Raw genomic sequence first — 27152 nt, forward strand, 5'->3', positions numbered from 1 at the left:
CACAGTGGGAAGGTTTCCGCAGTGGGGTGGTGAGAAAGGAGGGATTAGATCAGAGGATGCACAGAGCCACATGGGAACAGGAGTCCGGGTGATGAGAGATGACTCAATAATTTTGGGCTTTTCGTGGCAACCGAGAAAAATAGGGGAAAGGGCGTGCAGGGTGATTTCTGTCCTTTATACCCAGAGGATGCTACAGATTCATTGCCATAGAGTGCACTACATGCTGGGTCGTGTTTCTTCAACAGAGGGGTCTGGGATCAAGGAGGGAGCCCAGGTATTAGGAGTGGGTCTCCATATCAGATCTGAACTATGAACCAGGGCAGCTTTCATTCAGGAGCAATAGGCTTGAGCTCTTAAGTGACTTATGCCCCAGGTAACTGGATCTAGAAATGGGAAGCTGCAGCTGGGGGATTAGCCAGACGCATTAGCAGAAGTTCAGGGCCAGCCAGGGCTGAGCCATGAGGGGATTGGTCTAGAAACGCTCCATGGAGGCCCCCAGGCACTGACTGGCTGAGTGACTGGCGTTCTGGCTCCTCTAGTCCAGACGAGCTTCCCTTCTATCTGGTCTGTGTCTTGGACCTCTGAACGAGACCCTCAACAGTGGGTTCTGCAGCCGAATGAAGTTTGAGAACCCTGTCCAGGCTGTATCTGCAGTGTCTCTCAGCCTGGCAACTTGATGGCTCCCTATGTGAGCTGGTGAGGCCTTGAATCCCAGGCAGAAGAGGCCAGGATGGGGGAGTGGGCTGCTTTCTCCGCAAGGGAAATGTTCTTTCCACTGAAGCCTAGACCACTGAAACCTGAGGAAGTGATGACCAGTTTGCAAATTTGTCAAACAACGTTCCAAATGCAAAGCAGATTTTGTTGCCAGTATTTCCTGCAAGAAAGCAATATGCTTATCGGAGTAAAAGCTGTTCACAAAGTGCTATTCAGTGAAGGGAGTGGAGGTTAGACAACTTGCCTGTAACTCCCGCCTCAAGTTGAGACTCTTTATTATCTGCTTTTAATTCTGAAAGGGTAGAAAATTCAAACATAGGTGTAGGAGTGGCTGGTGTATTTCTCCTCAATCAGACGTTCTAAAGGCAAAACCACTGCTTGGTGCCCACTGGTCCCTAAGGGTTGGGCTCTGACGTGGATGCCTGGCCGAAGGATTGCTCTGGGAGGTGTGTTTGGCAGATCTGTAGCCAGGCAGTGGACCTTTTGGAAGAAAAGGACTATGAGGCTGTAGAATGATCGTGAGGCCCAGAGAATGGGAAAGGCAGGGCCTCCACCCTGCTAGGGAGGTAGGGATGCAACAAAGCCTCACTAGCTGGCATGGAACCTCCTGAGGATCCCCTGAGGATTCCATGGTCCCTGGGTAGGGGCAGGTGGATCTGAGGTCGCCACAGTCTCTCCGTGTTTATTCAGCAATCCCATCACCAAGAGGCTTCTGCTTTAGGAAGGAAAGAAATGCCATGTGTCATGTGCCATCAGAATAGCAATGCAGAGATGAGGCTCTCAGCCTGGCACTCAGGCAGTAGGCAAGCAGGTCCACCTTTCTCTAGGGCGAGTTAGGCTCCCCTAGCTTTGTAGGAGGCCAGAAGAAACCTCCCTCTACAGCTACAGAGGAGGGGCCAAGGATAGCAGATACTTTCCAAGAGACACAGGGAAGCAAAGGGCTACCCATTTAATATTGCAAAGGAAGCAGAAAAAGGAGGTGAGCTGAAGAGAGGTGGTAAGCTGCACCCTCCAGCGATGGAGGATTGTTACAAGGATGGGCTGATTTAGACAGGATGAAGAGCCCTTAGGAGAAGAGAGACTAGATGCCAAATATGTCCCAGTGCAAGACCAGCCACAAGCTGGGCAACTGCTGGCGTCATAACCTCTGTGGCTTAGAAACAGGAGCACACAACTGGATGCCTCCCTCTCTTCATCAGCCTAGGCCCTAGGGAGGTGTGACTGGAATCTGGGCTGACCCCACAAAAAAGCCTGGCCCCCTGTGGTTGTGGGCAGGAGTCTAAGGGATGAAGCCAGGTCCAGACAGGCTGCAGGCGAGGCACCAGGCGTGGGCCAGAGATGCACCACTGCACTGCCTCCCTGTCAAACCAGGCAGGGCCCCTCCCTCCCAGGACTCCTGTTTGGTGCCTACTCACCCTGTATTTCTTGTCTCTGCTCCCCCGACTCATGATTTAATTAAGACCACATATGGGGCAAAGCACATATAATCAACTCCAACTCACTTCAAAATTCCAAAATTTTGCCTAAACAAAATTTGTCCCTGCAAGTCACCCTCATCCCTCCACTGGTCCCAGAAGCATCTGCTCTCATCATTCCCAAGGCTCTTTTCTATGCATGTGCAAAAGGCTCCCAGCAGATTGAGGCCTTGAGAAAGATGCCAAATTCTAAAAAGGATTCAGGGTCATTTGGAACAACCCACCTTAAGGACTAAGTCCACCTTAAGGACTTTTGCTATGGTTTACTGAGTTATTCAAGGCGTGCGTTTAGCCACTCTTTGTTTATTCTGGCATGAGCAGAAGCAGCAAAATCTCTCCTATAGCTGCATGCACACCCCGAGTGCTACGAGCCAGAGCTAGACCTGGCTAATGATGCTAATAACCTTAGTGCACCTCGTCTCACTCAAATATTCCTGAGGTTCATGTGGCCAAAGTGCGTCATTCATTGGCCAGGCAAAATAAGGCAACGACAACAATGACAACAACAACCCTAGCGTGGTTCCAAGCAACCTATGAGCCATCCAGATGGCCAGAGACGAGGAAATAACTTGCAAATGATCTCCATGTCCTCCTGCGTTATTTCCCGCAGTAAAGACCAGGCACTCTCACAAGATGGTGAACGGCGGGTGCTCTGGAGACGTCCACAATGGCTGTGTCTCCTCCTGGATGGCACAAAAGGATCCTCCAAAAATAGGCCTCTGGGATAAAGAGCTCCTAACATTCTGACCTTGACTCTGCAGACTGCCAGGACTTCAAGAGAGGCAGAGTCCAAGGCGGCGGCCACTTGAGCACTCACTGGGCTCAGAGTAACAAGGGATTAGCCCAAAGGAACCGGCTTCTTGAGGTAAAATCTGCTGCAGTCGGCTCCCTCCTATTACAAGACAGATGTGTTGATGGAACTTCATCACCTGCTTTTTTTTTTTTTTTTTTTTTTTTTGAGATGGAGTCTCGCTCTGTCCCCCAGACTGGAGTGCAGTGGCATGATCTTGGCTCACTGCAAGCTCTGCCTCCTAGGTTCACACCACTCTCCTGCCTCAGCCTCCCGAGTAGCTGGGTCTACAGGTGCCCACCACCTCGCCCGGCTAAGTTTTTGTATTTTTAGTAGAGAAGGGGTTTCACCGTGTCAGCCAGGATGGTCTCGATCTCCTGACCTCGTGATCCACCTGCCTTGGCCTCCCAAAGTGCTGGGATTACAGGCATGAGCCACCGCGCCCGACCTCACCCGCATTTTAATAACTTACACTTCACCAGTGTATGTAGGCCTATTAGGTACAAATAATTTATGGAGATTCTTTTCGTGCGGTTACTAACTTATTTATAAGGAGATCTCATCTACGTTTTATTTAAGATTCTTTGCATTGCTGTTTTGAAAGCCTAGACTGACTCTACCTTATCTTATGCTACAGTGGAGCAGAGTGTCTGGGGGAAGCTGCATTTGATTGGGGTTTGGTTACCTGTCATCTTTGCCTTTCATAGTTCCCTGTTTCCTTCTCACCCACCTGCCTTGAGCAGTCTGGTTTCCTGGGGCCACAGAACCAGGCCCCCTGTAGAGTGAGAATGGGGATGAGGCCTCTGTACCAGTCCAGAGCACAGGCACAGCCTGTGTGCGCCCCACCCTCACCCCACACCCGCAGACTGCATGCTCACGGACGAGCTGCCCCAAACGTGCTCAGTGATACAGCGGGGAAACTGTCAGAGGAACTGCGGGGCCAGATGTGGTCTGAGATGACACGGAAGTCCTCAAGCAGGGGGATATCCTATAGCGGCACAGAGCAGCCTGGGTTCCATCAGGAGCACTCAGGTCCAACCGCCTGTGTGGGAGTGGTGGAGAGGGGTGCTCTTGGGTCATAGCCCCTGTCCCTCTGGGGAAGTCTGAATTCAAAGTGATTTTCACGGATCCTTTCTTCTTGCCTGAAGCCCAGCACAGTTAGGACCAAATTGAAAAGAGAGAATACAGAAGGAAGAAGAGGGATGTACTGGTGAGACAGCGAGGTGGGGAGGTGTCCCCAGAGAAACTCCAGCCAGCCTGCACACTGGGAGGAGTGGACACTGGGGTGGAACCACAGAAGTTCACGCCACCGACTGCAGCAGGGAGAAGCCTGACCCCTCCTTTTCCTGGGTAGAACCTTGGATTCAACCTGCGAGGTGGGAAGCCCATGGGCAGGAAGCACATTCTCTCACTTGCTGAGTCTCTCTTTCCCTTTCTGTTCCTTTTAGCAAACTAAATCTCATTTTTCTCACTCTCTAGATCATCTGCGAGCCTAAATCTTTGTGGCCGTATGACAACGACCCTGTCTTCAGCTAACTTAAGGAAAAGTTCTGCAACACTGGTAAGATAAAGGGAAAGAGACAGGCAGTGATACTTACCCCACAACCACAATTATAAAATCTAGTAGGTTCCAGCCGTTGCGGAGGTAGGCATTGGGGTGAAAGAGGAGTCCATAGGCGATGACTTTTAAAAACGCTTCCACCGTAAAAATTATGAGAAAGAGATATTCCACTCGTTCCTAGGAAACAAAAATAGAAAACAGAGAAAAATAAGTCATTAGTTTGGGGATTTGGAAAGTTTGGAACCAGCAGATGTCACAAGTAGGTGGAAGACAATGCTGCCCCCTCTGTGGGGGAACCAAGTGGGGACACCCAGGCCACATTAGCAACTCCACAACCTGCTCTACCATGAGAGCACCAAGCTACTGGGGATTACAGGATTTATTTTTTGGCATCAAAGTTCCCCCATTAACATGTAAATATTAGACTAGTGGAAAAATTTCATATTTTTTGAAATATTTTATTCAGTTAATCAGTTGACATTTTATTGTGCCCTCCCAGAAGAGAATTCATAATGTCTCCATCTAAAGGGAAACAATGTCAGGGCCAAAAGAGAAGGGGATAAAGCACAGCTCCTGGAAAACCGTGCTCCAATTCTGCAGGAACAAGCCCTGAAGACAGCAGACTTGGTCTTGGGAGGGTACTAGCTGAGTTCCTCCAAATGACAGAGCAAAAATGCAGCCACAAAGAAATGGAGACAGTGAAGATCCCTTAAGAGCAGCCCAGACAGAGGCAACCTGCTCACATACACCGATCCAGAAACGTGAAACCTCTTTCTTGAGAAAATAAAACCTTCTGTCCAAAGACATCAAACATTTCAGCAGAGAAAATCAGCATTTTGAGGATGGAGGCAGGCACTGGGTGGGGGTGGAGAATGGAAAGAGCCCCTCTCTTTCCTCGAGGGGCAGAAGACAGTCTTCTTCCTCCCCTGCCACCTTGAAGAAGGGCTTTGCATTTAAGGATGCAGCTCCCATCCCTGGGAGCCCAGAGCAAACAGGACAAACTTGTTGGCTCAATTAGAGCGAGCCGACTCTGTGCTGATTCACGTACTTCCCTCGCCACTAATTGCTTTCTCCCACACCCCCATCCCAAGTGCAGAGCCTTAATGGCCCCCACCAGGCAAAGGCTGCCTGGATGCCTTCATGCTCCACTGCTCGCCTCTGCAGAAGCCTCAGCCATCCCTCACTGGAACCACGAAACACCTGTCCACATTGCATTCGGGCACAGGCCCTCCAGAGTCGGGCGGGCCTGTCCACAGCCCCAAGTGGGCACTTGGCTCAGAACCCCTAGACCCATTTTCCCCTCCTCTGCGAGTCAGAGGGAGCTCTGGTTTGTGCATGTGGGAGCAGTGGTGAGGGGGTGCTCCAGGCTCACCCACATTCTGGAGGAGGGGTGTTGCCCACAAAGGCCCACCTCCTCCTGCCTGGCCAGCTGGGAGGGTCCTCCAAGGCAGGGCCATCGGGAGTGGGGCCAGATGGAAAGCTCTGCAGGGAGCCATCAGGCCGTATCAGTACCCTGGGCTCCCATTCACTCCATCACAATCCCCTGCGCATGTAGGGAGTGCTAGCCTCACTGTGAAGCAGTTTGAGGATGCAAAATTAAAAATTGTAGAATGCTGGGCCCTACCCAGACCTACTGAAACAGATCTTCTGGCTATGAAGCTTGGAAATGCGCATTGTAGACAATTTCTAGGTGTTTCTGAGGTACCCGGAAGAACCACCAGCTCATATGCTGATGAAGGCCCAGATCACGCAGCGGCAGTGGGAAAGGAGTGCAGGGGTCAGACTTAATCAGCATCTCAGAGGCAGATTCGTCCTTCTCTTCCTGCCCATTTTTGTGCCATAAAATTGGTTTAGGGAGGCAGCTGCCTTGGGGTTGTGAACCAGGAACAAATCACAGTACGTGGGAAGCTCCAATCTTTTAAAGTCAGGTGATGTTGGGTTAAAATGTACATGAGGGCAATGTTGAAGGAGAAAATATGAGACAACACAGCACAGGGGAACCTGAGGATGTTTGTGGGAATGGGAACAGTGGAGCTGTCACACAGCCACTCAGCCCGTCTCCTCATCCCCAACCCATGATGGTTCAGAGCTTTCATGTCTGCCACTAGATGACAGGGTCACCTCTTTCTATATTCCCAGAAAGTTGAAGCTGAGATGGGAAAGCAAGAAAACGAAAGGGAAATACACAAGTTGGGTATCCATTAGGTGTCAGGTGCTTTCATAGGTGCTAGTTGCTTTCACACTTTCATTCACCTGCCCACCCATCCATCCATCCACCCACCCACCAATTCATCCATCCATCCATCCATGTGCCCATTCACGCATCTATTCATCCATCTTTCCATGCACTCACCCATCCATTCATCAATTGACCCACCCTCCCACCCACTCACTACTCATCCATTCATCCATCCATTCACCCATCCATTCACTCACCTGTCCATCCACCCATCAATCCATCTATTCACCCATTCACCCATCCATTCATCTATCTTTCCACCCATCACCCATCCATTCATCTATCCACCTACCCACCCACTCACCACCTATCCAGCCAGCCACTCACCCGTTCATCCATCCATCCATTCACCCACCTATGCACTATCCACTCATCCATTCAGCCACCCATTCACCTACCTGCCCATCCATCCATCCGTCCATCCATCCACCCACTGATGCACCCATCCATCTGTCAGTCTGCACACCCACCCATCCACTCACACATTCTTCTATCCATCCAACCACCCACTCATCCATCCACCCACCCACCTATCCATCCACCCATCCATCCATCCATCCACCCACCCACACACACACATACATACATATATACACTCAACCACCATCCAACCACCCATCTATACATTCACCCACTCACCCATCCATCCATCCACCCACCTATCCATTTATTCAACTATCCATCTATCCAACCACCTACCCATCCATCCATCCATCCACCCACCTACATATATCCATCCATGCATCCACCTACCTATACATTTATCCATCCATCTATCCATCTACCCATTCATCCATTCAGCCACTCATTCATCTATCTGATCATCCATCTACTCATCCACTCACCCACCATCCACCCACTTACCCACCCATCCATCCACCCATCTGTCCCCTTAGTCATTCATGATCAGTGTGGCACAACGAGTTGCACTGTCAAAAAGTGACCCTGTATCTCCCTCTGTGTTGTCTAGATAATGAGCCCTCCAGAAGAGGTAGCACTCAAGCACAGAGCCCCTCTTCCCCCTGGCAGAGAGAGCAGCAATATCCTGAAGGCTCGGAGGGCCCTATATGCTGGGAAACTGGCATTCCCAGACAACTCCTATGAACAACTGGCACCTCTAGTCCAGACCGCCTGGTACCAAGCAGTCTGCTTATTCCCTCATTGACAGGCTTTTTCTTGCTTAATTGCCCTATAAAAAGAGAGGGCCATGGGTTGTGGGGTGTGGTGAGGGCCCTCCACTTGGGTACAGGCTTACTGCAGGGCCAGCAGCATCCTGGACCTGGCATATCGCTTTTTGAGATGGAAGGGTTGGGGGATGTGACTTCTCTTGTTGACCTTTGGCCTTGGCAAATTTTCCCAAAAAAGCCTATTCTTTGATCCATGCCATGTAACATTTGTCCTGCATCCTGGCATAGAACATGTGGAGACCCAGAGGGACCTGTCCCACCTGACAGTGATCATTCAATCCAACTTTAACTCGAGCATTCATAAACATGTTTACGTAAGTGTTGGGTGCTTGGAGACTTGAGAAAAAAAGTCTCAGAAACAGACCTCAAGGATGTACTGGTACAATGCAGGGCAAATGGACAGATGATTCCAATACAATTAGGACATGGCATTCTGCAGGCAAGCACAGCTGGCTATGGATGGACTTCCCAAAGTAAGAATCTTCAAGCTGAATCTCGAAGGATGAAAAGTTGTCCAGGTGAAGAAGGTTAGGGGCTGGAGGTAGGGAGTAGGGAATGTGGAGGGGGTCAGGCATTGCAGGTGGAGAGTGAACTAGGAAGATGGGACGTATGGACAGCTCTGCTATGCAAACATTTGATTTGGCTGGAGTGAGGGTGATGAAGTAGCAGGGCTGGAGGGCCGGCAGGAGCAAGATGACCAGGAAATTTGTGGCTATGCCTGGATGGTTGGATTCCATTCTGAGGAGAATGGGAATGACCTGGTGAGATATGCCCTGCAATCTGGCACTGGCTGGAGAATGAGTGATGGGGTTAAGGGTAGGGGAGTGACCCATGCAGAGATCATGGAGGCTGGAGCCAAGGTAGAGACAGTGGGATTGGTGAGACGTAGGTGGATCTGAGAGGAGAAAGCATGTGCTTTGTTTTCTGGTTGTACGTAGGGGTTGAGGGAAGAGGCAGTGCAGAGATGTGCAATGCCCCCTCCCTGAGGTTTCTAAATTGGGTGACTGTGTGGATGGTGATGCCTCTCACTGCAGCAGGGGACTTCAAGAAGAGGAAGAGGGGTTTTGGAGGAAGGTAGAGACATCAGTTATGAACTTGCTGAATTGGAGATATTGGGGATCAGACCTACAGAGGTGGGGCCCAGAGCAGAGTTCATCTTGCAGGAGATGGCTGAAAGAGGAGAGTGTGCAGATTAAAGAGAAAAGGGCAGAGGCTGGGCTCCAAATCAGTACGGAACAGCCACTACAAACCCCCATCAGGATGTGCATCCCATCAGAAACCTCATCCCCAAGAAAGCCCCTTCACATTATGCGAATTTATCTCAAGCAGAAGTTACAGGACCTCTCTTAAAATCATAAAGTCTGGGAGAGAAAGAAACTTAAAGGTTATCTAATTAACCTCCTCACCTGAAAAATTAGGATACTGACAAGATACTGAAGCCAGGGAGAAATGCACAGAGAACAGGAAACCAGACTTTCTGACTTTCAAGCCAAAGGTCCGTTCATCCCATCTCGCCCGCCGGGGTACTGGAGAAACGCAGTTCACTGGTCCCACTTATCCCCAGAGACATGTCCGGTTTCACAATCCTCATGCCTGATTGTTTAAGGGCCTGAGATAGAACTAGAAGGGCCCAGGAAGCCAGTAAGAAGGGGTCTGAACAGGAATCCAGAGAAGGACAGCTGCCTATTGTTGAAAAATCTGGGATACGGTCACTGTGTAGCATGTGTGTGCAGTGTGTGTGTGCGTGTGCTGACTAAATGTTGCAACAAGCAGTGTTATTCACTCTGACCTTAGAGGCATGACTGCCCTTCTAGAATTACTTTAAAAAAAAAAAACAACAAAAAACATAAACAAGCAAAACAGCTTGGTTAATTCCTTCAAAACATATGTTGTGCTGTCATAGAAATATCTAAGGGCGAGTATGAATGGAGTGAAGAAAAGAAAAAATTGGTCAAAGACTGTTCTCGTGGATGCCCCAAGTGCCTCTGGTTCCATGAATATACAATTCTGCGGCCCTCCTCATGCCTGAATTCTGAAGCCAGAGGCCTGTGAGCCCTCCTGAATCCTGGGTGGTCACAGAGCTCATTGAGAAAGCACCAAATTTTCAGCATGCAAACCGGCCCTTTTGGTGATCTTGGGAACTGGGAAACTTCGGAAGCCAAGTGGAATAGATGAAGACTCCCATTCCTACTGTTCAGTGTTAAGGTTGGATAGTGTAGAGGAGGCGTGAACAACTGCAGAAGAGAGAATGAACCCCAGACCAATAGCATGGAAGCACCCACTTTCAAAGCTGCAAATGGGCTGTACCCACCAAGGCCTTGGGAGTCCACCCCTCACACCAGTGTGCCCTGGATGTGGGACACGGAATCAAAGCAGATCATTCTGGCTCTTTAATGACTGCCCTACTGGGTTTTGAACTTGCCTGGGGACTGTGACCTCTTTCTTTTGACCAATTTCTCCCTTTTAGAACAGGAAAGTTTACCCAATGCCTATATTCCCATTGTATCTTGTAAGTAACTAACTTGCTTTTGATTTTACAGACCCATACATAGGTGGAAGGGATTTGCCTTCCATCTTGCTCCTGCCAGGCCCTCCAGCCCTGCTACTTCAGATGAGTCTTTGGACTTTTGAGTTAATGCTGAATGACTTAAGACTTTGGGGGAACCATTGAGAAGGGATGATTGTATTTTGCAACATGAGGACATGAGATTTGGGAGAAGGAAAGAGCAGAATATCGTTTGAGCATAACCTCACCTAGATCTCATGTTCAATTGTAATCCTTAGGGTTGGAGGTGTTTGGGTGATGGGGATGGATCCCTCGTGAATGGCTTAGCCCATTCCCTTGGTGATAAGTGAGCTCTCTGCATTCCTGTCAGATCTGATCATTTAAAAATGTGTGGCACCTCCCTGCTCCGTTCTCTCTCTTGCTCTGTTCTCACCATGTGATGTGCCTGCTCCCCCTGTGCCTTCTGACATGATTGGAAGCTTCCTGAGGCCTCCGCAGAAGCAGATGGCACTATGCTTCCTGTACAGCCCACAGAACCATGAGCCAATTAAACCTCTTTTCTTGTACATTACCCAGTCTCAGGCAGTTCTTCATAGCAGTGCAACAATGGCCTAATACAGGCTGGAAGGGATTCCCCGGTGCTCCTGGAGGACCCTGCTCCTCCGACAGTGGGTGGATCCCTGCCAGCCTTGAGGCAGGCTGATGACTTTGCCCATAGATAGCTCCTGTCTTCTTCCTTTCTATCACTTTCTCTTCAATTCCACTTTTCCTTTGCTTCCTATTTCCATCTTCTTCTCCCTTTCTTCCTTCTCTCCCTGTTCATTTCTTAGATCTCCTACTGGCAACTGGGGGTCCATGGCCACACTCATGTCTGAAATACTTAGAAGTGGTCAGTGGAGAGAGAGCCCCAGTTCCAGGGATCATGATGGCTTCTAAACACTTGTGGAGCTAATTAGACACTGATGTATACAGGCTATCCCAGTTTTCCATTTATCTTCTCATGTATATATTAGCACTCTTTTCAACTACATTATAAGCTTCTTGAGGACAAAGACTCAAGAATGAGAATAATGATGATGAGTCTTTACTGATGAGCAGTCTTTGAATGATGGTAATAATTTCGATTCTGGCATCAATTGGCTGCATGTCCTTGGACACGTCACTCTACTTCTCTGGGTCTATTTTCTCATGTGCAAAGGGACTTAAGAAAATTACAGTGCTGCAAAGAGCTCTAGGCCTCCACAGAGGGCTTCGGGACAGGTACAGACAAGGGGAAGGCTAAGTAAGGAGGCTTCGACTCCCTATCCCCTCTTGAACCAGAGCAATGCCATAATCCCACATGCTGAGTGTCCAAGGGTCCTAACACAGTTGAACAGGGTCCAGGGAGCCAATATGACAGAGTGTGGACAGAGAATACACACAAAAAGCAGTAGCAGCTACCTATTACTGACCAGTCCGGAAGACTTTTACTGCCTTTATGTGCTGCGTTCTCCATGAGATTTGAGAAGAGGGATCAGTGTTTTTTTCATTTTTCTTGGAACTTTGAATACCACTTCCAAGGCGGTAGCTAACTTCCAAAATCCCTCCAAGATGCTATGGCGAGGGAGACCGCCAGGCCCTGGTTTGTGTGCATTTCTGCTGAAGGCACAGCGAGATTTTAGGACATGGGACAGAATAAAGTGCTCCTCTTCTTTACTTCCTCTCCTCGTTGTTCTGAGGATCACCATGAATACAAACAGACTTTATAATAAAACACCCTCCATTAATGAGATTATTAATATTTGTGCTTTAGAGGAACACAGACGCCTTGTGAGCAGAAGCCATGCCAGGGTAGATCACTTGGGACCAGGACAGTCTGGAGAGACTGAAGTGTCTATTCCCATGTGCACAGTAGATCTGGGGGATGCCCACCCACCTGTGCTGAACACTGTATGGCTACATCCACTAGGTGACAGACCCAGGGTGTGAGAACTCATACCAAGACAGGCTGTGTGTGCCCACCTAGATTTATGTAAATGTACTTATGGAAGCCAGCAAGAATTCTCCACCAAACAGAATTGATGAGAAGCCCAGTTACGCAATTCCATCTCAGTACAAGGTGCAAAAGACACACAATAATAATACCTTAAGCAGCACGTTGTATCTCAGGTTGTTTCAGAATTTGAATACTAATCAGCCTGACTCTACATGCAGTTCCTGCCTATTCTCTGTCTGAGAGACGAAGGAAGCACAACCCCTTCGATCTCACTACCTCATTCTTCTCCCACGTATTCATCCAGCACACCACAAATACTTCCTGAGAGCTGCAGCGCTTTGCACCACTTGCCGCATTGCCGTCTTAGGACATCAATGATTTGGAGAATGTAACAGGCTGGGAGAAAAACCAGGACACCCATCCCAAACTCCTTGGGATACGGAGGTGAGGGAGTTGATTCAAGGACACACGTCTCGCCTGTGTGAGGGGCATGAGGGTTTCTCCATGGCTGGTCTGGCATTCCTTCTGCTGAAGCACGGCCGTCTCCATCCATGGACTGTCTGAAACCCCTGGGTTACTGTGCCCAACAGGAGCTGCTGGGCAGGTAAAAGCCTGCTTGCCAGGTATGGCTGGAGGGGTGGGGAGCAGGCCTCCCACACTGAAGGCCTCCTCCTCCTGGGATCTCCACCTATGCCTGAGATTCAGCCATGAAGAAGCCTTCCTTCCACTGACAGAAATGGATAAACAAAATGTGGTGCCTACACATTCCCACACATGCTACAGCATGGACGAGCTGTGAAAACACTGTGCTAAGCAAAAGAAGCCAGACACAATAGGACAAATACCGTATGATCCCACTTACATGAAAGATCTGGAGTAGGCAAATTCACAGAGACACACGGTAGGGTACAGGTTACGAGGGGCTGGGGGAGGGAGGAATGGGAATTACTGCTTAACAGGTACAGAGTTCCTGTTTGAGGAGATGAAAAACTTCGGAAATGGTGGTGATGGTTGCACAACATTGTGGGTGTGATTAATGCCACTGAATTTCACACTTAAAAATGGTTAGAATGGTAAATTGTGTTATATATATTTTACCACAACAAAAAAAAGAAGCATTCTTTTGGATCTTAAATGTTTGACAGCACAGCCTTTTGTAGTGGGGCAGCGGACAGATGCACAGGGCGCGCCTAGATTGGGAAGAAGGGCTGGGCAGGGAGGTGGGGCAATGCTGTGATTTCACAGTCCTGCGGGCAGGTCCTGCTGAGGGCCTTCTAGAAGGCTAGAAGGTGCCTGCTGCTCCAAATGGTCTGGGCTTACACTCAGGACATTCTTGTAAAGCAGAAGGACAGGGAAAACCAGTAATAGCCTACCAGCAAAGCAGCCTTGAAGAGAACAATGCATCTATTTATTGAGGGCAAGCAGCAACTGAGGCTGGGTGAATTAAAAAGCATGCTAGTTTCATTGGTTTTACAGTAGCGCAGTTAAAAAACAAACAAACAAACAAACAAAAACCCTTCTTAAACTTATCTGTTTCTCTGTACTTGCCCACGATGTCAAGTTGAAATGGCTTATTTGCCTATCAGTTTCTTGCGTGTATGCCTTCCTCCCTGCCCCAGCACATGGGTGTGGGCCTGCCTTCCTCTCTGCCCCAGCACGTGGGTGTGGGCCTGCCTTCCTCTCTGCCCCAGCACGTGGGTGTGGGTGCTCAGATCCAGGGTGCCGAAAGCTGCCTCATTGTCTGACGCTAGCCCTGTGCACGCCTCTTGGGCTCTTCACTTCCCTGCCCCGGCCCAGATATGTGCCTGTGCTGACCTCTCACAGGCAGGCCTGGGGATGAGAAGCCAATGCGGGAGATTTGCACACCCCAGTGGCCTCCTCATGGCCCATGTTTTTCCAACTGCAACCTACAGGGCAGGCATGGGCATTTGATTTCTTTGTTTGGTGTCCAGTGTTTGAACAGTACGGAGGGCATGATCGACCTTTGCCACACTGCCGCCTGTGTCACCCTCTTGGAGTTGAGAGAAGGCCCAAATGTCACCCAGGCCAGCCACCTGCCCAGGGCAGGAGCCCCTTCTCCACTGACCTCCTCTGTCCCAGGGCTGTCATGTCCTCATAAAGCTACTTGTTCTGTCATTGGGCGGCTGTGTGTCAGAGCGTGGCCACAGCCCCAAACTCTCCAAGGAGCTCACTGTGCTCATGGTGATTACCTTTTCTTTGGGGGCAATGGAGTGGAGAGGGTGACAGATATTACCAATCAGGGCTGAATTACTCTCGGGGACAATGGGCATTTATTTGCTTAGTGACCTGTGGGCTAGCATGTAATTTCCCAAATGGGGAAAAAGTACAGCAGTGGCCTGAAAACTCTCTACTAACTGCCCACCTTATTTCAGGAGTTAGACCAACACCTGGCCCAGGGAAAAAGACCCTGTCTTTCTGCCTCACCCCATGGCCTCTCCCCACTCAGGCCCCCATCATGGGTTGTTTGGATATTAAAAGAGCTTCCTAACCAGGCTCATTGACACCTAGGCAGTTTGACTGCTCAAAAGCCTTCAATGGCTCCCTTCTGCCCTTAAATGGGATCTAGCCTCCTTAGCACGGTTCAAGGTCTATCACAGTCTGACCCTCCCGGTCACCTAGCCACATTCTGTGTTCCAGCCACACCAAAGGCTCACCACACCCAAACCAGGCAGGCTGTTTCTGGCAGCTTTCTTCTTCATGCCCTTCCCATCCCTGCCCCTTTCTCCACTTCCAAGAACTCCTACTCCTCGAAGATGCAGCTCAGTGGCCACCCTGCTCTGGACTTCTCAACCCCCATCTGCCTGCCATGCCCACCTCCACCATCACCTCCTTCCACCATCACCTCCTTCTGCCATCACCTCCTTCCACCATCACCACCACCACCATCACCACTATCATTACCACCACCACCATCATTATCATCACCATCCCCACCATCACCACTACCACCACCACCTCCACCACCACCATGACTGCCACCATCATCACCACTATCATTACCACCACCACCATCACCATCATCACCATCCCCACCATCACCACTACCACCACCACCTCCACCACCATCACCACCACCACCATGACTGCCACCATCATCACCACTATCATTACGACCACCACCATCATTATCATCACCATCCCCACCATCACCACTACCACCACCAACTCCACCACCATCACCACCATCTCCACTACCACCATCCCCTCTACTTGTACTGTCACCATCATTGCCATCACCACCACCATTACCACCACCATCACTACCATCACCACCACCCTCGCCACCACTACTGTTGCAGGAAGTCAGGGACCCCAAAGGGGTCTATTGGGGGCTCCACTGTAGCAAATTTTGGAATTATGTTTTTCTGTTTAATCGGCTTTTTAGTGTGCCGGACCAGTCAAAGAATCCTGCGCCAACATCGAGAGAATGAACAAGCCTTCATCGCCATGGCACATTTATATAAAAAGAAAGGGAGAGATGTTGCGGGAAGTCAGGGACCCCAAACGGAGGGACCGGCTGAAGCCATGGCAGAAGAACGTGGATTGTGAAGATTTCATGGACATTTATCAGTTCCCCAAATTAATACTTTTATAATTTCTTATGCCTGTCTTTACTGCAATCTCTAAACACAAATTGTGAAGATTTCATGGACACTTATCACTTCCCCAATCAATACCCTTGTGATTTCCTACGCCTGTCTTCACTTTAATCTCTTAATCCTGTCAGCTGAGGAAGATGTATGTCACCTCAGGACCATGTGATAATTGCGTTAACTGCACAAATTGTAGAGTATGTGTGTTTGAACAAATATGAAATCTGGGCACCTTGAAAAAGGAACAGGATAACAGCAATTGTTCAGGGAATAAGAGAGATAACCTTAAACTCTGACCACCGGTGAGCCAGGCGGAACAGAGCCATATTTCTCTTCTTTCAAAAGCAAATGGGAGAAATATCGCTGAATTCTTTTTCTCAGCAAGGAACATCCCTAGGAAAGAGAATACGCGCATGGGGGTATAGGTCTATAGACGGCCCCCCTGGGTGCAGCCGTTTTTTATGGTCTGTAGACTGTAGGGGTGAAATAGAACCCAGTCTCTCATAGCACTCCCAGGCTTATCAGGAAGAGGAAATTTCCACCTAATAAATTTTGGTCAGACAGGTTACTCTCAAAACCCTGTCTCCTGATAAGATGTTATCAATGACAATGGTGCCCGAAACTTCATTAGCAATTTTAATTTCGCCCAGTCCTGTGGTCCTGTAATCTTGCCCTGCCTCCATTTGCCTTGTGATATTCTATTACTTTGTGAAGTACTTGATGTCTGTGACCCACACCTATTCGCACACTCCCTCCCCTTTTGAAAATCCCTAATAAAAACTTGCTGGTTTTTGCGGCTTGTGGGGCATCATGGAACCTACTGACATGTGATGTCTCCCCCGGACGCCCAGTTTTAAAATTTCTCTCTTTTGTACTCTGTACCTTTATTTCTCAAGCTGGCCGATGCTTAGGGAAAATAGAAAAGAACCTACGTGACTATGGGGCAGGTTCCCCGATACACTACCATCATACTGCTACTATTACCACCACCACCATCACCATCGCCATCATTATCACCACCATCCCAACCATCACCACCACAACCACTCCACTGCCACCACCACTACCATCTCCACTATCACCATTACCACCATCCCTACTGCTACCTCTACTATCACCATCATCACCACTATCACCACCATTACCACCACCATCACTACCACCACCATCTCCACTATCACCATTACCACCAGCCCCATTACCACCATCCCAACTACCTCTACCATCACCATCATCGCCACCACCATCACCACCTCTCCCATCACCACCATTACCACCATTTCCTTCTCCCCTATCTCCACCATAGCTGCCATTAACAACAGTCTGAGCCTGGACATTTCTGTTCTAATCCTAACAGTAACTCTGCATGATGGATAAAAACTATCTCCAATATACAGATGAGCAAACAGATCAGAGGGCTTAGGTAATCTTCCACAAAGCCTTACTGCTAGTAGGTGGTAGAGCCAGAATGTTGAGTTTAATGTTTTTTTCCCATTGTTTGTGATTAGAGAGAAAGCTGGACTCCATCAGCTCACCTCCCAACCACCTCGGAACCCCCTTTACCTGGCACAGCTGTCAGAATGGGAAGTGTGTTGGGGCTTTGTTGGGGCTACACTGAATGCCTGATTTTTGAGTCATGTGCTAGCTGCTGCACAGGCCCTCCCCCTCCCCCGACCACACACTTTCTTCCCACTGCCTGTCAGATTTGGTCACCACCTCATGAGGAGCACCGCTGGCTATGAACCCACCACTGGGACTAACCCAGCTAAAGCTGACTTTATCCCTTTTCTCTTCTCCATCCATTGGCTTCAGAAGTGGCCTTAGACCCAACCCTGCCAACGTGGCATGAAGGGAAATTTTCTCATTGATTCAAAGAGAGAGAGAGGCATATCAGCACAAAAGCACTATGATCTCTCATTGAATGGGAAACATCCATGTCTATATGTGAAGTCTGGAACTGTGGCAGCCATCTGGGGACCATGAGGACTGCTAATTGTTGGCAAGAGCAACATGCTGAGGGTGGGCAAAGAGAAAAGGTGGGAAAAACTGAGGTCCTGGGGGAAGCAGTTGAACCAACTTCAGTGCCACCTTAATTTGGGGCTTCCTGTATGTGAGATAAAATTTCCTTATTGTGAAAGTCATTCCGAGTTGAATTTTCTAGTACTTGCTTCTGAAAGCAGCTCTATTGATGGGCTCATTTGCTGTCTCTGCAAGGGTGCTCAGTGCTTCCACCCCTTATCAGCCATTTGGGCATATTAAAGCTCAGCTTAGTCCTGCCTGGGTGGAAAAGGCAGTAGCGTGCAGACGCTGGAAGACAAATGCTGCTCTGACTCCCTGTTAGCTCCCAGCCTGTGCGAGAGATGCTTAGTTCAAACTATGGTCTCAGACTGGATCTACAGAGATCAGCCCAAACCCGCAGGCGAGGTAGCCCATGTAATTCTGTGCTTAGCCTCTTGTTACAGCAGAGAGCTGTGGAGCAGAGGATGAGGCTGCGGGAGGGAGGCAGTAACGTTACAGCTCGTAGAGAGGCCAGGGTGAGGAGGCCGAGAAGAGGCCCCTTCAACAGCCTCAGATCTACAGCTGGAGGACACAGGGATGCAGACCCAATATTTCCCTCCCTAGTGGTGGCTTCTTCCTACCTTCAAGGGATGAAGGAATTTCTGAGCAGTCAATTTCTGACAAGGAACTTTCTGGAGTCTCACTTTGAACATGCCACTTCCCTAACTCAAGAACTTATAAGGATTCCCAATTAGTAGTTCATCAGGCCCCAGCTTCTCTGCTTAAATCCTTCCCTCCCCACCTACATATCTTGTCTTCTCCCAACTCTCACTGCTCCGGTGGAGAAGTTGCCTCCCTGACCACCCATCTCCTTCACTGCCCCTGCAGCCCCTTGCCTGGGAAGCTCTCACAGCCAGGCCAGCTGGACTCTTCCTCCCCTGGGAGGGTGCTTTGGCTTGTCCAGCCTCTCGGTCTCCTTTTCCTGTGGTTCTGCAGCCTCCTGGCCAGTCTGTCCACTGCTCGTTTGGGATATTGGTACATGGCACGATGGCCTGCTTTCCAGGCTGTCCCATTCAGCAAGCCTGCAAGACATCGCTCCTGCTTCATGAGCAGGAGCGCTCTGAGGGCAGATTTTCCTCTGCTATCCACAGTGCATTGTATAGTGCCGGGCACTGAGGCTCACAGAGTCCTCCAGAGTAGAAGTTGAAGGGCACTGAGTGCCATCAAGGTCCATGTCCCAGCCACGGCCTCCCTCCGGCGCCTGCAGCATGTCATGGTTGACAACATGCTTTCACCTCTCAGGCTGCCTGTCTCCCAGCACTCGGGGTGCAAATCCAGGGGTGCTGCAGAAGCCACCCTTCTTCCTGGGCAACCCTTCCCCCTGCCCGACTATGCAAATTCAAATGAGCAGCACCCACCAGGACACCTTAGTATCCTCAACATGGACGGCCTGTGCTGAGGTCCCACCCTGAGGGCACTGGAATGAAGGACTGCTGTTACAAAGGGCAGGAGATGCTTCTGCTGCCCTTTGGGGTGCACAGTCCAGGCAAGTGGGCAGGAAGGATACACACCATGGACAAATTACAACACAGATTATGTATGCAACCTGCCACATGAGCCCTGCCGGTAATCAGCAGTTTAAGGATTTGGAGAAAAGGCGATTGCTGGGGCTGGTGGTCAGGATGTGTGGTGGCAGCGAGGCCTGAAGGTGGCAGGGGAGGAGCTGCACATTGGGGTCCTCGTCAAGGTCGGTGACCTCCACATGAGAAACACAAGATCCTCAGGGGAAACAAGCAGCAGCCGCTGTTTGCTGGAGTGTCTGCACGGTGGGGCAAAGCCTCTGCATGGGCAGATGAGGTCTAAACTCCAGCCAGCCTCCAGGATCGCAGGAAGAGTCTACACTCCCTACCCAGGATTTTGTATCTGGGACTTAAAGTCCACGTTGACTTGGGATGATGACGGTTCATGATCAAAGGGTGATATGTGCCAAGCTATGTTTTAGGAAATAAATATGAAAAGCAATCTTTAGATGAACTAGACTGAAGTGGGGAGACCTCTGCCATGGTCCAGGAATGAGGTAATGACAGCCTGAATCAAAGAGAGGGAGAAGAGGAAGAGAAAAGACAGAGTTATGGCCTGACGGAGACTATCAAACGTGGCCTTCAGACTTCATTCAGAACGGCTGGAAGAATGAAAGGCTCACAGAAAAGAGTCCAAAATGTGGGCTGGCCAGTGACCCCAGGGGACTTGGACATGCCATGCAAACTTGCCAGACCGCAATTTCTTTATCCACGAAAGCAAATTTGGCTGGGTAATCCCCACTCCCCTTCGTGCATGCAGCTAGAAGGCATCCCAGTGTAGTGGGACATCCACGGCACTGCAAGGAGACAAATCAAGTTTACAATTTTAGCTCTTCCACAACCACTGCAGCTTGGACACATGATTTAACCTTCCTGTGTCTCCATTTCTTTGGTTATAAAATGGAGAGAATATCTTTTTGCAGAGACTCTTTTAGGACTAAAGGGAAAATGTGAACTGAACACATTAAATAGGAAATACTTAAGAAATGTCCCTTCCCCCAATCCCTAGTGGTTCCAGAATTCCAGGGTGTCTGAGAAGCTCACTTCAGACATGACATGATGAAGAGAGGTGACAGCCTTCCTGTGGAGATGTATGTGGGGATTACACATGGGGGGTCAGGCCTGACAGGTGGGCTTGACAAACAACCTATACAGATAGTTATGTGAAATCCACAATCAAAGAAGAGTGTGAAGCAAGGGGAACAGAGGGAGCACGTGCAGGAAGGGAGCACAGGTGAGAGTGCCCAGTGCAGCATCCCCCGGGACCATCGGAGCCCTTGCCATATGCATGTATGCATAGTGTTTTTCCTCATTTTTTCATTAAATCAACTCACTTTTTTCTTACATAAAAATTTGGAAAGGGAACTTTTTTTTCTTAAATCAGAGCACTACTATTACTGCTTGCTATGATAAGGGTAACAGTAAAAACAACTACTAAAAATGTCCACGAACTACCCCAAATTATCTCCCCAGCCATGCAAAGGGCCTATTCCACACCTGGGGAAATACTGGGCTCAAGGGCTGTCCCTTGAAAAGATCAGGCTTTGTCCATGTGGCTCTGGAAGGGAGAAGGAAGTCAGCAGGACTAAGCAGTGGGAATGAGAGGGAGGCCGATCTTGTCTCAAGAAAGAATTTCTAGACTTGGAGTTCCCCAAGAAGGAAGGGCTGTCTGTGGGCAATGGAGGGACTGAGCCTCAGAGAGAGTTAGAGCACATCTCCTCCAAGGTCCCTTTGATGACCAACAGCACTTGATGCCACCAGGTGTCCTCACATTCATGAATGAGAAGAGAGCAAAGAAATACATGGATAAATGGGTGGGTGAATGGATGAAAGAATGAATGAGTGGGTGAATGGGTGGGTGGATGGATGAATGGATGCAGAGAAGGGCTATTTATCAAAGCAGGCATGGATCCAGGGCACTGCAGGGCTTCTGTTGTCTTAGCCAAACTTCCCTCCTCTCTCCTGCACCTGGGCTTACCCAGGCTAAGACTGCTCCAGGTCTGTGGCCCCACAAGAGGGACTGCCCTGAGTAGGACCACCCGTGGCCCCAAGCACACCAGCTACACAAGGCTGGATGCCTCCGTGGCCTCTGTATGCCTTTCATCTCTGTTGCTCAGCTCTGCTTCCTGTGCTGAGACAGGCACAGGGCAGCATCTATCCAGGCTCCTTAAAACCAACAGGCAAGGAAACAAAATGCCCACCAGCGGCAGCCCAGACACCCTTACCATATGGTGCAGAGTCATCAGCACACACGTCCAATGCGTGGAACAGGAGCCTCATTCCGGCAGCCAGGCTCCTCTGTCATGGGTTGCTGTGGAAGGGGACTGTCGCTGTCTAAGTGGCACAGGGTTAGTCTCTAAAGGGAGACTTCCCCTCATCACAGCCTCAGTGTCTGGTTTGTTTGCCCTCTTCAGTCTCCAATTCCTTCCGGGTGGTTCACCTGGAAGGCTGCAGAAGACTAACAGGCTTTGTGGTGCACAGCAAGCATTCTAGCTGGAAGGGGTATGGAAGCTCATCTGGTCCAAGGCTTTAGTTGTCCAGATGAAGACAGTAAGGCACAAAGAGGGGGAAGGACCTGCTTAAGGCCACAGAACCAAATACTATCAGTAACATGGTAATGATGCTTATTTACACCCTCCATTTTTTAAAAAGAAGATTGCACGTATGCCTTTTCTGATCCACCATCCAGAACAGATGATTACTCCATTATCTGGACTTGCACCTGTATCTCCCAGCCCTGGCCTTGCTCCAACTCCCTTAGCCCCAGCCACTAATTCCCAAAGTAGCAAGAGAGTGGGGTGGGTGGGAGGAGAGGGTCAGACTCCCAGAGAAAAAGAAGCTGAACCCCAGAACATCAAGTCCCTTTCCCCAGGTCAGCCAGAGGTAGGTCTTTGGAGCTGACCATCAGGATGGCCATCTTCCCTCTCCAGGCACTGAAGGCCCACCTGACATCATGGTGGGCACCAGGTCACCAGCAATGCGAAGAAAGTCACCCTCCATCCATTTCCTTTCTTGCAAGTAAGTGACTTTTATCCCCAATAACTGCTCCTGGCCTTTGCTGACCACATGCCCCCTAAAAGGGCTAACTCGCCTCTCCTCCAAATCAGGCTCTGCTCTGAAACTGTCTGACACCCATACTGAAGGCAGATCTAATTTAAAAAGTGTTTGCTGCAAGCTTTAAACTGTCATAATTTTGGCTTTTTTTGTGGGTGTCTCCTTTCCCTTGTAAAAATGGGTCTGTTCTCCTTGCTGATCAGTACAATTATAATGATATAAAACAGAGTACAATAAAAGCTGGGGACCTGCCCTTAAAAGGGAAGTTGTGGGAAAAGTGATTCACGGCCTTATCCTCTGGTGACCTTGGCAGGGTTGGGCTGAGCCTTGAGTCGGTTCTCCCAGATGAATACGAATTTTGTGGTAGGTGAGGGAATGGGAATCTTGGGGTCTGGAACACCAGGGCTCACAGTGCCCAGGAGGTCCCTGCATAGAAGACTCTTGACTGCAGAGCAATGCAATGGCAGCTGTACCTCCACCTGCTTGTGGGACTCCTCCATTGCCATAACATCAGGCAAATGAAGTAACTGGGCCTGAATCCCTCTCATACAGGCCAAACCCTCGACCCCTAGTTCTTGCTGCATGCCAGGTCCCGTGTTTAATGCTTTATGTAGATGATCTCACAACAACCCTGGGAGGTGGGTATAATCATTATTCTCATTTTACAGGGTTGGAACCAAGGTCTGCCTGGTACAAGGCTGGCGTCTTAACTATCATGTTCTACAGACCTCTCAGCATAGAGCACATCTGGATCACTGGATTCCATATTGCCTCTTATGTTTTTTCTCCCTCTGGAAACACAACAAGGGCAGTGAGCAAGCTGTGGCAGTAAGAGCATCATCCTGGAAGCCAGGAATCTTGGGTTCTAATTTTCGTGTCATCATTATCAAGCTGAGTGACCTTGGGTCGGTGACACAGCCTCTATGAGTCTGATTTTTCTCATCCGTATAATGAAGACGTTGGAGTATATGAGTGGATCCCAAACTTCAGTTCTCCTACAACTACCTAGAGATATTTTGGTGTACTTGTTAAAAGTGCAGCCTCCTGGGCCCCCACTCCAGATCTGCTAGGTCAGAAGATCCTGGGGAGGGCCTGGGGATCTTGATTTCTAACAAGTTCTCCACTTCTGAAAAGCACCAGGGCCTGGGAGCTACTGACCTAAGTGACCCCATGGTTCCTTTCAGCTACAGGATTCGCTGCTTCTCAAACATATCACCCCGCCCATGGCCACCCGTCAATGAAGGGAGCTTCCTCTGCCTGCAGGACAGGAAGTGCAGAGCGGGTGAGGAGACGCAGAAGATTTGCCTGAAGCTGCCCACAGAGAAGCCATGTGTGGCTGGGGTACTGGGACATGGAGTCAGCAGTGGGTGTGTTTCCTGGGTGGGAGGCTCAGGAACAGAGGAGAAACAGAGTGAGGCCGGGGTGCTCAACGCCATCAGCCTGTGGGGATTGGGCTCCACTGGCCCAGCTTCATGTTGAGGACTGCAGGGAACACAAAGGAAGGGCCTCCTATACGCCTGGGGGAAGGAGACCTCCACATCCAGATCCTACGATGCCAGGAAGGAGTATACAGTAAGCGGCACCTGAAGAACAGAGACCAGGGTGCTTGACTTTACGGGGGAAGGGGGAAAGGGGAAAGGAAGTTTTTACGGAGCACATACTCTGTGCCAGCATTGGGTCTCATACATGCTTGGACATCCCCACCACTTCCCAGACTGAGTCGGGGTGGGCAGGTGGGGAGAGCAAACTCAAAGCAAGTGTGAGGGTGGATAGGTCTACAGTTTTCTGTAAACAGTCCTGGGAACTAGTTAAAAGAATATACTGGACCATGAATCAAGGTATCTGGGTCACTTTGCCATGAACTAATTGCAGATCCTCAGGCAACACATTGAGTGCCTCTGGATTCCAGTTAGAAATAAGAACACCTGTCCTGCCAACTCAGGGAATGAAATACAGCACAGCAGATCTATGGAAAGTTAAGATTGCTGCTTGTTATGGTCTGAATGTTTGTGATTCCCTCCCCCAAATTCCTATGTTGAAATCCTAACCCCTAAGGTATTAGGAGGTGGGTCCTTTGGGAGGTGATTAGGTCATGAGGGCAGAAGGCCTCATGTATGAAATTAGGACTCTTATACAACAGACCCAAGAGACCTAGCTCGCCCCTTCCACCATGTGAGGACACAGCAAAAATACAGCCATCCACGAATGAGCCCTCACCAGACACCAAATCTGCCAGCACCTTGATCTTGGACTTCCCAACCTCCAGAACCATAAGAAATACATTTCTGTGGTTTATAAGTCCCCACGAAATACCCCAGTTTACAGTATTTTGTTACAGCAGCCTGAACCGACTAAGGCGCTGCTCAAATCTCAGATCTTTGTATGCACAGCCTCCTCTCCTGCTCCTCACCACAATTGGCCTGAACTCATGAGCTTGTGGAAACTACTCTTCCTCATCACCTAAGATGGGTGGAGCTGGGCACGGCTGGTGTCTTGGCCCATAGAATATTACGAAGTACTTGGGAGTGAGCAGAGGGACTGGTATCCATCAAATAGCTCCAAGCACCCCTTGCAAATTTCTGAACTTAACTTACAAAGCCATCTCCTGGACAAAAAGAAGTGTGGTACCATCCACCATGTGTGTACTGCCTGCAGGCTATGAAGAGCTTTCGTGTGAGTGGATTTGCTTAACCTGAACCCTGGGAGGGAGGAAAGGGTATTATCATCCCCATGGGAAAAACAAGGAAAGCAAGGCTCACCCCGCTGGACTATGATGGAGAGTGGGCTTATACCTAAGTTTTCTGACTCCAACCCCAGTGCTTTTCCCCCAAATCAACTTGGTGTGTGCCTGCTGAATAGATGTTAGGTCCCAGAATTCTCTCTGCTAGCCGAGGAGAGCGCAGACTCCTTCCCAGTCAGTTAGTTACAGAATCCAGGCTGGCACTGGGTTGAACAGCATCCTCCCTTCCCCAAATACATGTCTTTTCCAGACCTCAGGATGTGACCTTATTTGGAAATAGGGTCACTGCCAATTTAATTAGTTAAGATGAGGTCATCCTGGAGTTTGTGGGCCCCTAATCCAATATGTTGATGTCCTTATAAGAAGGGAAAACAGACACACACAAAGAGGGAAGCCATGTGACCACCGAGGCAAAGCTGAGTGATTAATGCATCTACAAACCAAGGAATGCCAAGGCTGTTGGCAACACCAAAAGTGAAAAGAAAGGCATGGAACAGATTCTCCCTAGAGAATGGCCCCGCCAACTCCTTGATTTCAGACTTCTGGCCTCCAGGATACAAAAGTATACATTTTTGTTGTCTTAAGCCACTCTGTTCATGGTACTTTGTGACAGCATCCTTAAGTAACTAACATGAGACCATCACCTAAGATGCTCCCAGCTTCTCCTCTTTGCACAGAATCAGCGTGACAAGGCTTGGACACAGGCTAAACATCGGCATCAGCCTCCTGGCTTCCCACTGCAAAGTCATTGCCCAGGGCAAGCAGAGAGCACCTCTGACTTTAATGAGCTCTCTTTCTTCTCTCATGCCTTTAAGGAATGTCCAACCAACCAGGAGGACATCTCATTGGGTTGCAAGTTCAGTGGGGCCATGAGTGTCACAGCACAGATAAGCAGGTAGCAGGGAGATACAGGCCTGGCACCACAGTCTGGGGCTCCTACTGTGTGGGCTCCTTTCAGAGTGAGCAAAGCTCCCCGCCTTTGAGATGCCACACACACGGGGCACTCAGGGACTGGGAAGACAAGATCTGTGCGTCTCAGGAGGTGGCAGTCTAGGCAGGCAGGATTAATAGCCCCCCAAATAGAACTAAATACCAGGTGAGTGGCACGCAAAGCCAACACCACAGCTGGCTGGATCCACGAGTGAGGGCTTCCTGGAAAAGGCAGTGTAGGAACTTCCCATCAAAGAGAGGGCAGAAGAGAAAGCTGAAAGGCAGGGGAGGACCCAAGGCCGGCAGGAGACAAGCCCATTCAAGCACAGCGCCCATTAGTCCTGGTTAAAGCAGGGGTTTGCAGGGGAGGGACGGCACAGAGGGTGAGGACGTGCTGGGGGTCCCTTCAGGGAAGGCTTCAAATGTCAGTGGAAAAGATTGGGGCTTGCTTCTGTAAGCAGTTTTGAACAAACAGTACATAAGTCGATCTTATGAAAGTAGTTTTCAGGTATAATTAAAACAGGTTTTCCACTTGCAAGCAAGTAATAAGAGCCTTTCCTTTGAAAGTTTCTCAGTTTGAAAGCTCTAAAGTGACAGGCCGAGTGTTTGATCTGATAAGGAGTCACTAATATAGTATAAACATTCCAAAATCAATGGTATTTTACTTTTTAAAATATGTCTCATGGCCAGGCATGGTAACTCACGCCTGTAATCCCAGCACTTTGGGAGGCCGAGACGGGCGGATCACTTGAGGTAAGGAGTTCGAGACAAGCCTGGCCATCATGGTAA

General features: G+C 49.5%; 1 protein-coding gene across 22 annotated transcripts in view; it reads right to left on the bottom strand.

Moving 5' to 3' along the window:
• Positions 1-27152, bottom strand: part of LOC129483539 (voltage-dependent L-type calcium channel subunit alpha-1C) — a 630682-nt gene that overhangs the window by 236252 nt on the left and 367278 nt on the right. For all 22 annotated transcript variants that reach the window (XM_055281126.2, XM_055281127.2, XM_063639851.1 and 19 more), the window contains exon 4: positions 4578-4717. In XM_055281126.2, coding sequence (XP_055137101.1) covers positions 4578-4717 — 140 coding nt within the window. The remainder of the gene's footprint in view (positions 1-4577; positions 4718-27152) is intronic.

This window comes from Symphalangus syndactylus, chromosome 5, assembly GCF_028878055.3.
Source record: "Symphalangus syndactylus isolate Jambi chromosome 5, NHGRI_mSymSyn1-v2.1_pri, whole genome shotgun sequence".
NCBI classification, from domain to species: domain Eukaryota; kingdom Metazoa; phylum Chordata; class Mammalia; order Primates; family Hylobatidae; genus Symphalangus; species Symphalangus syndactylus.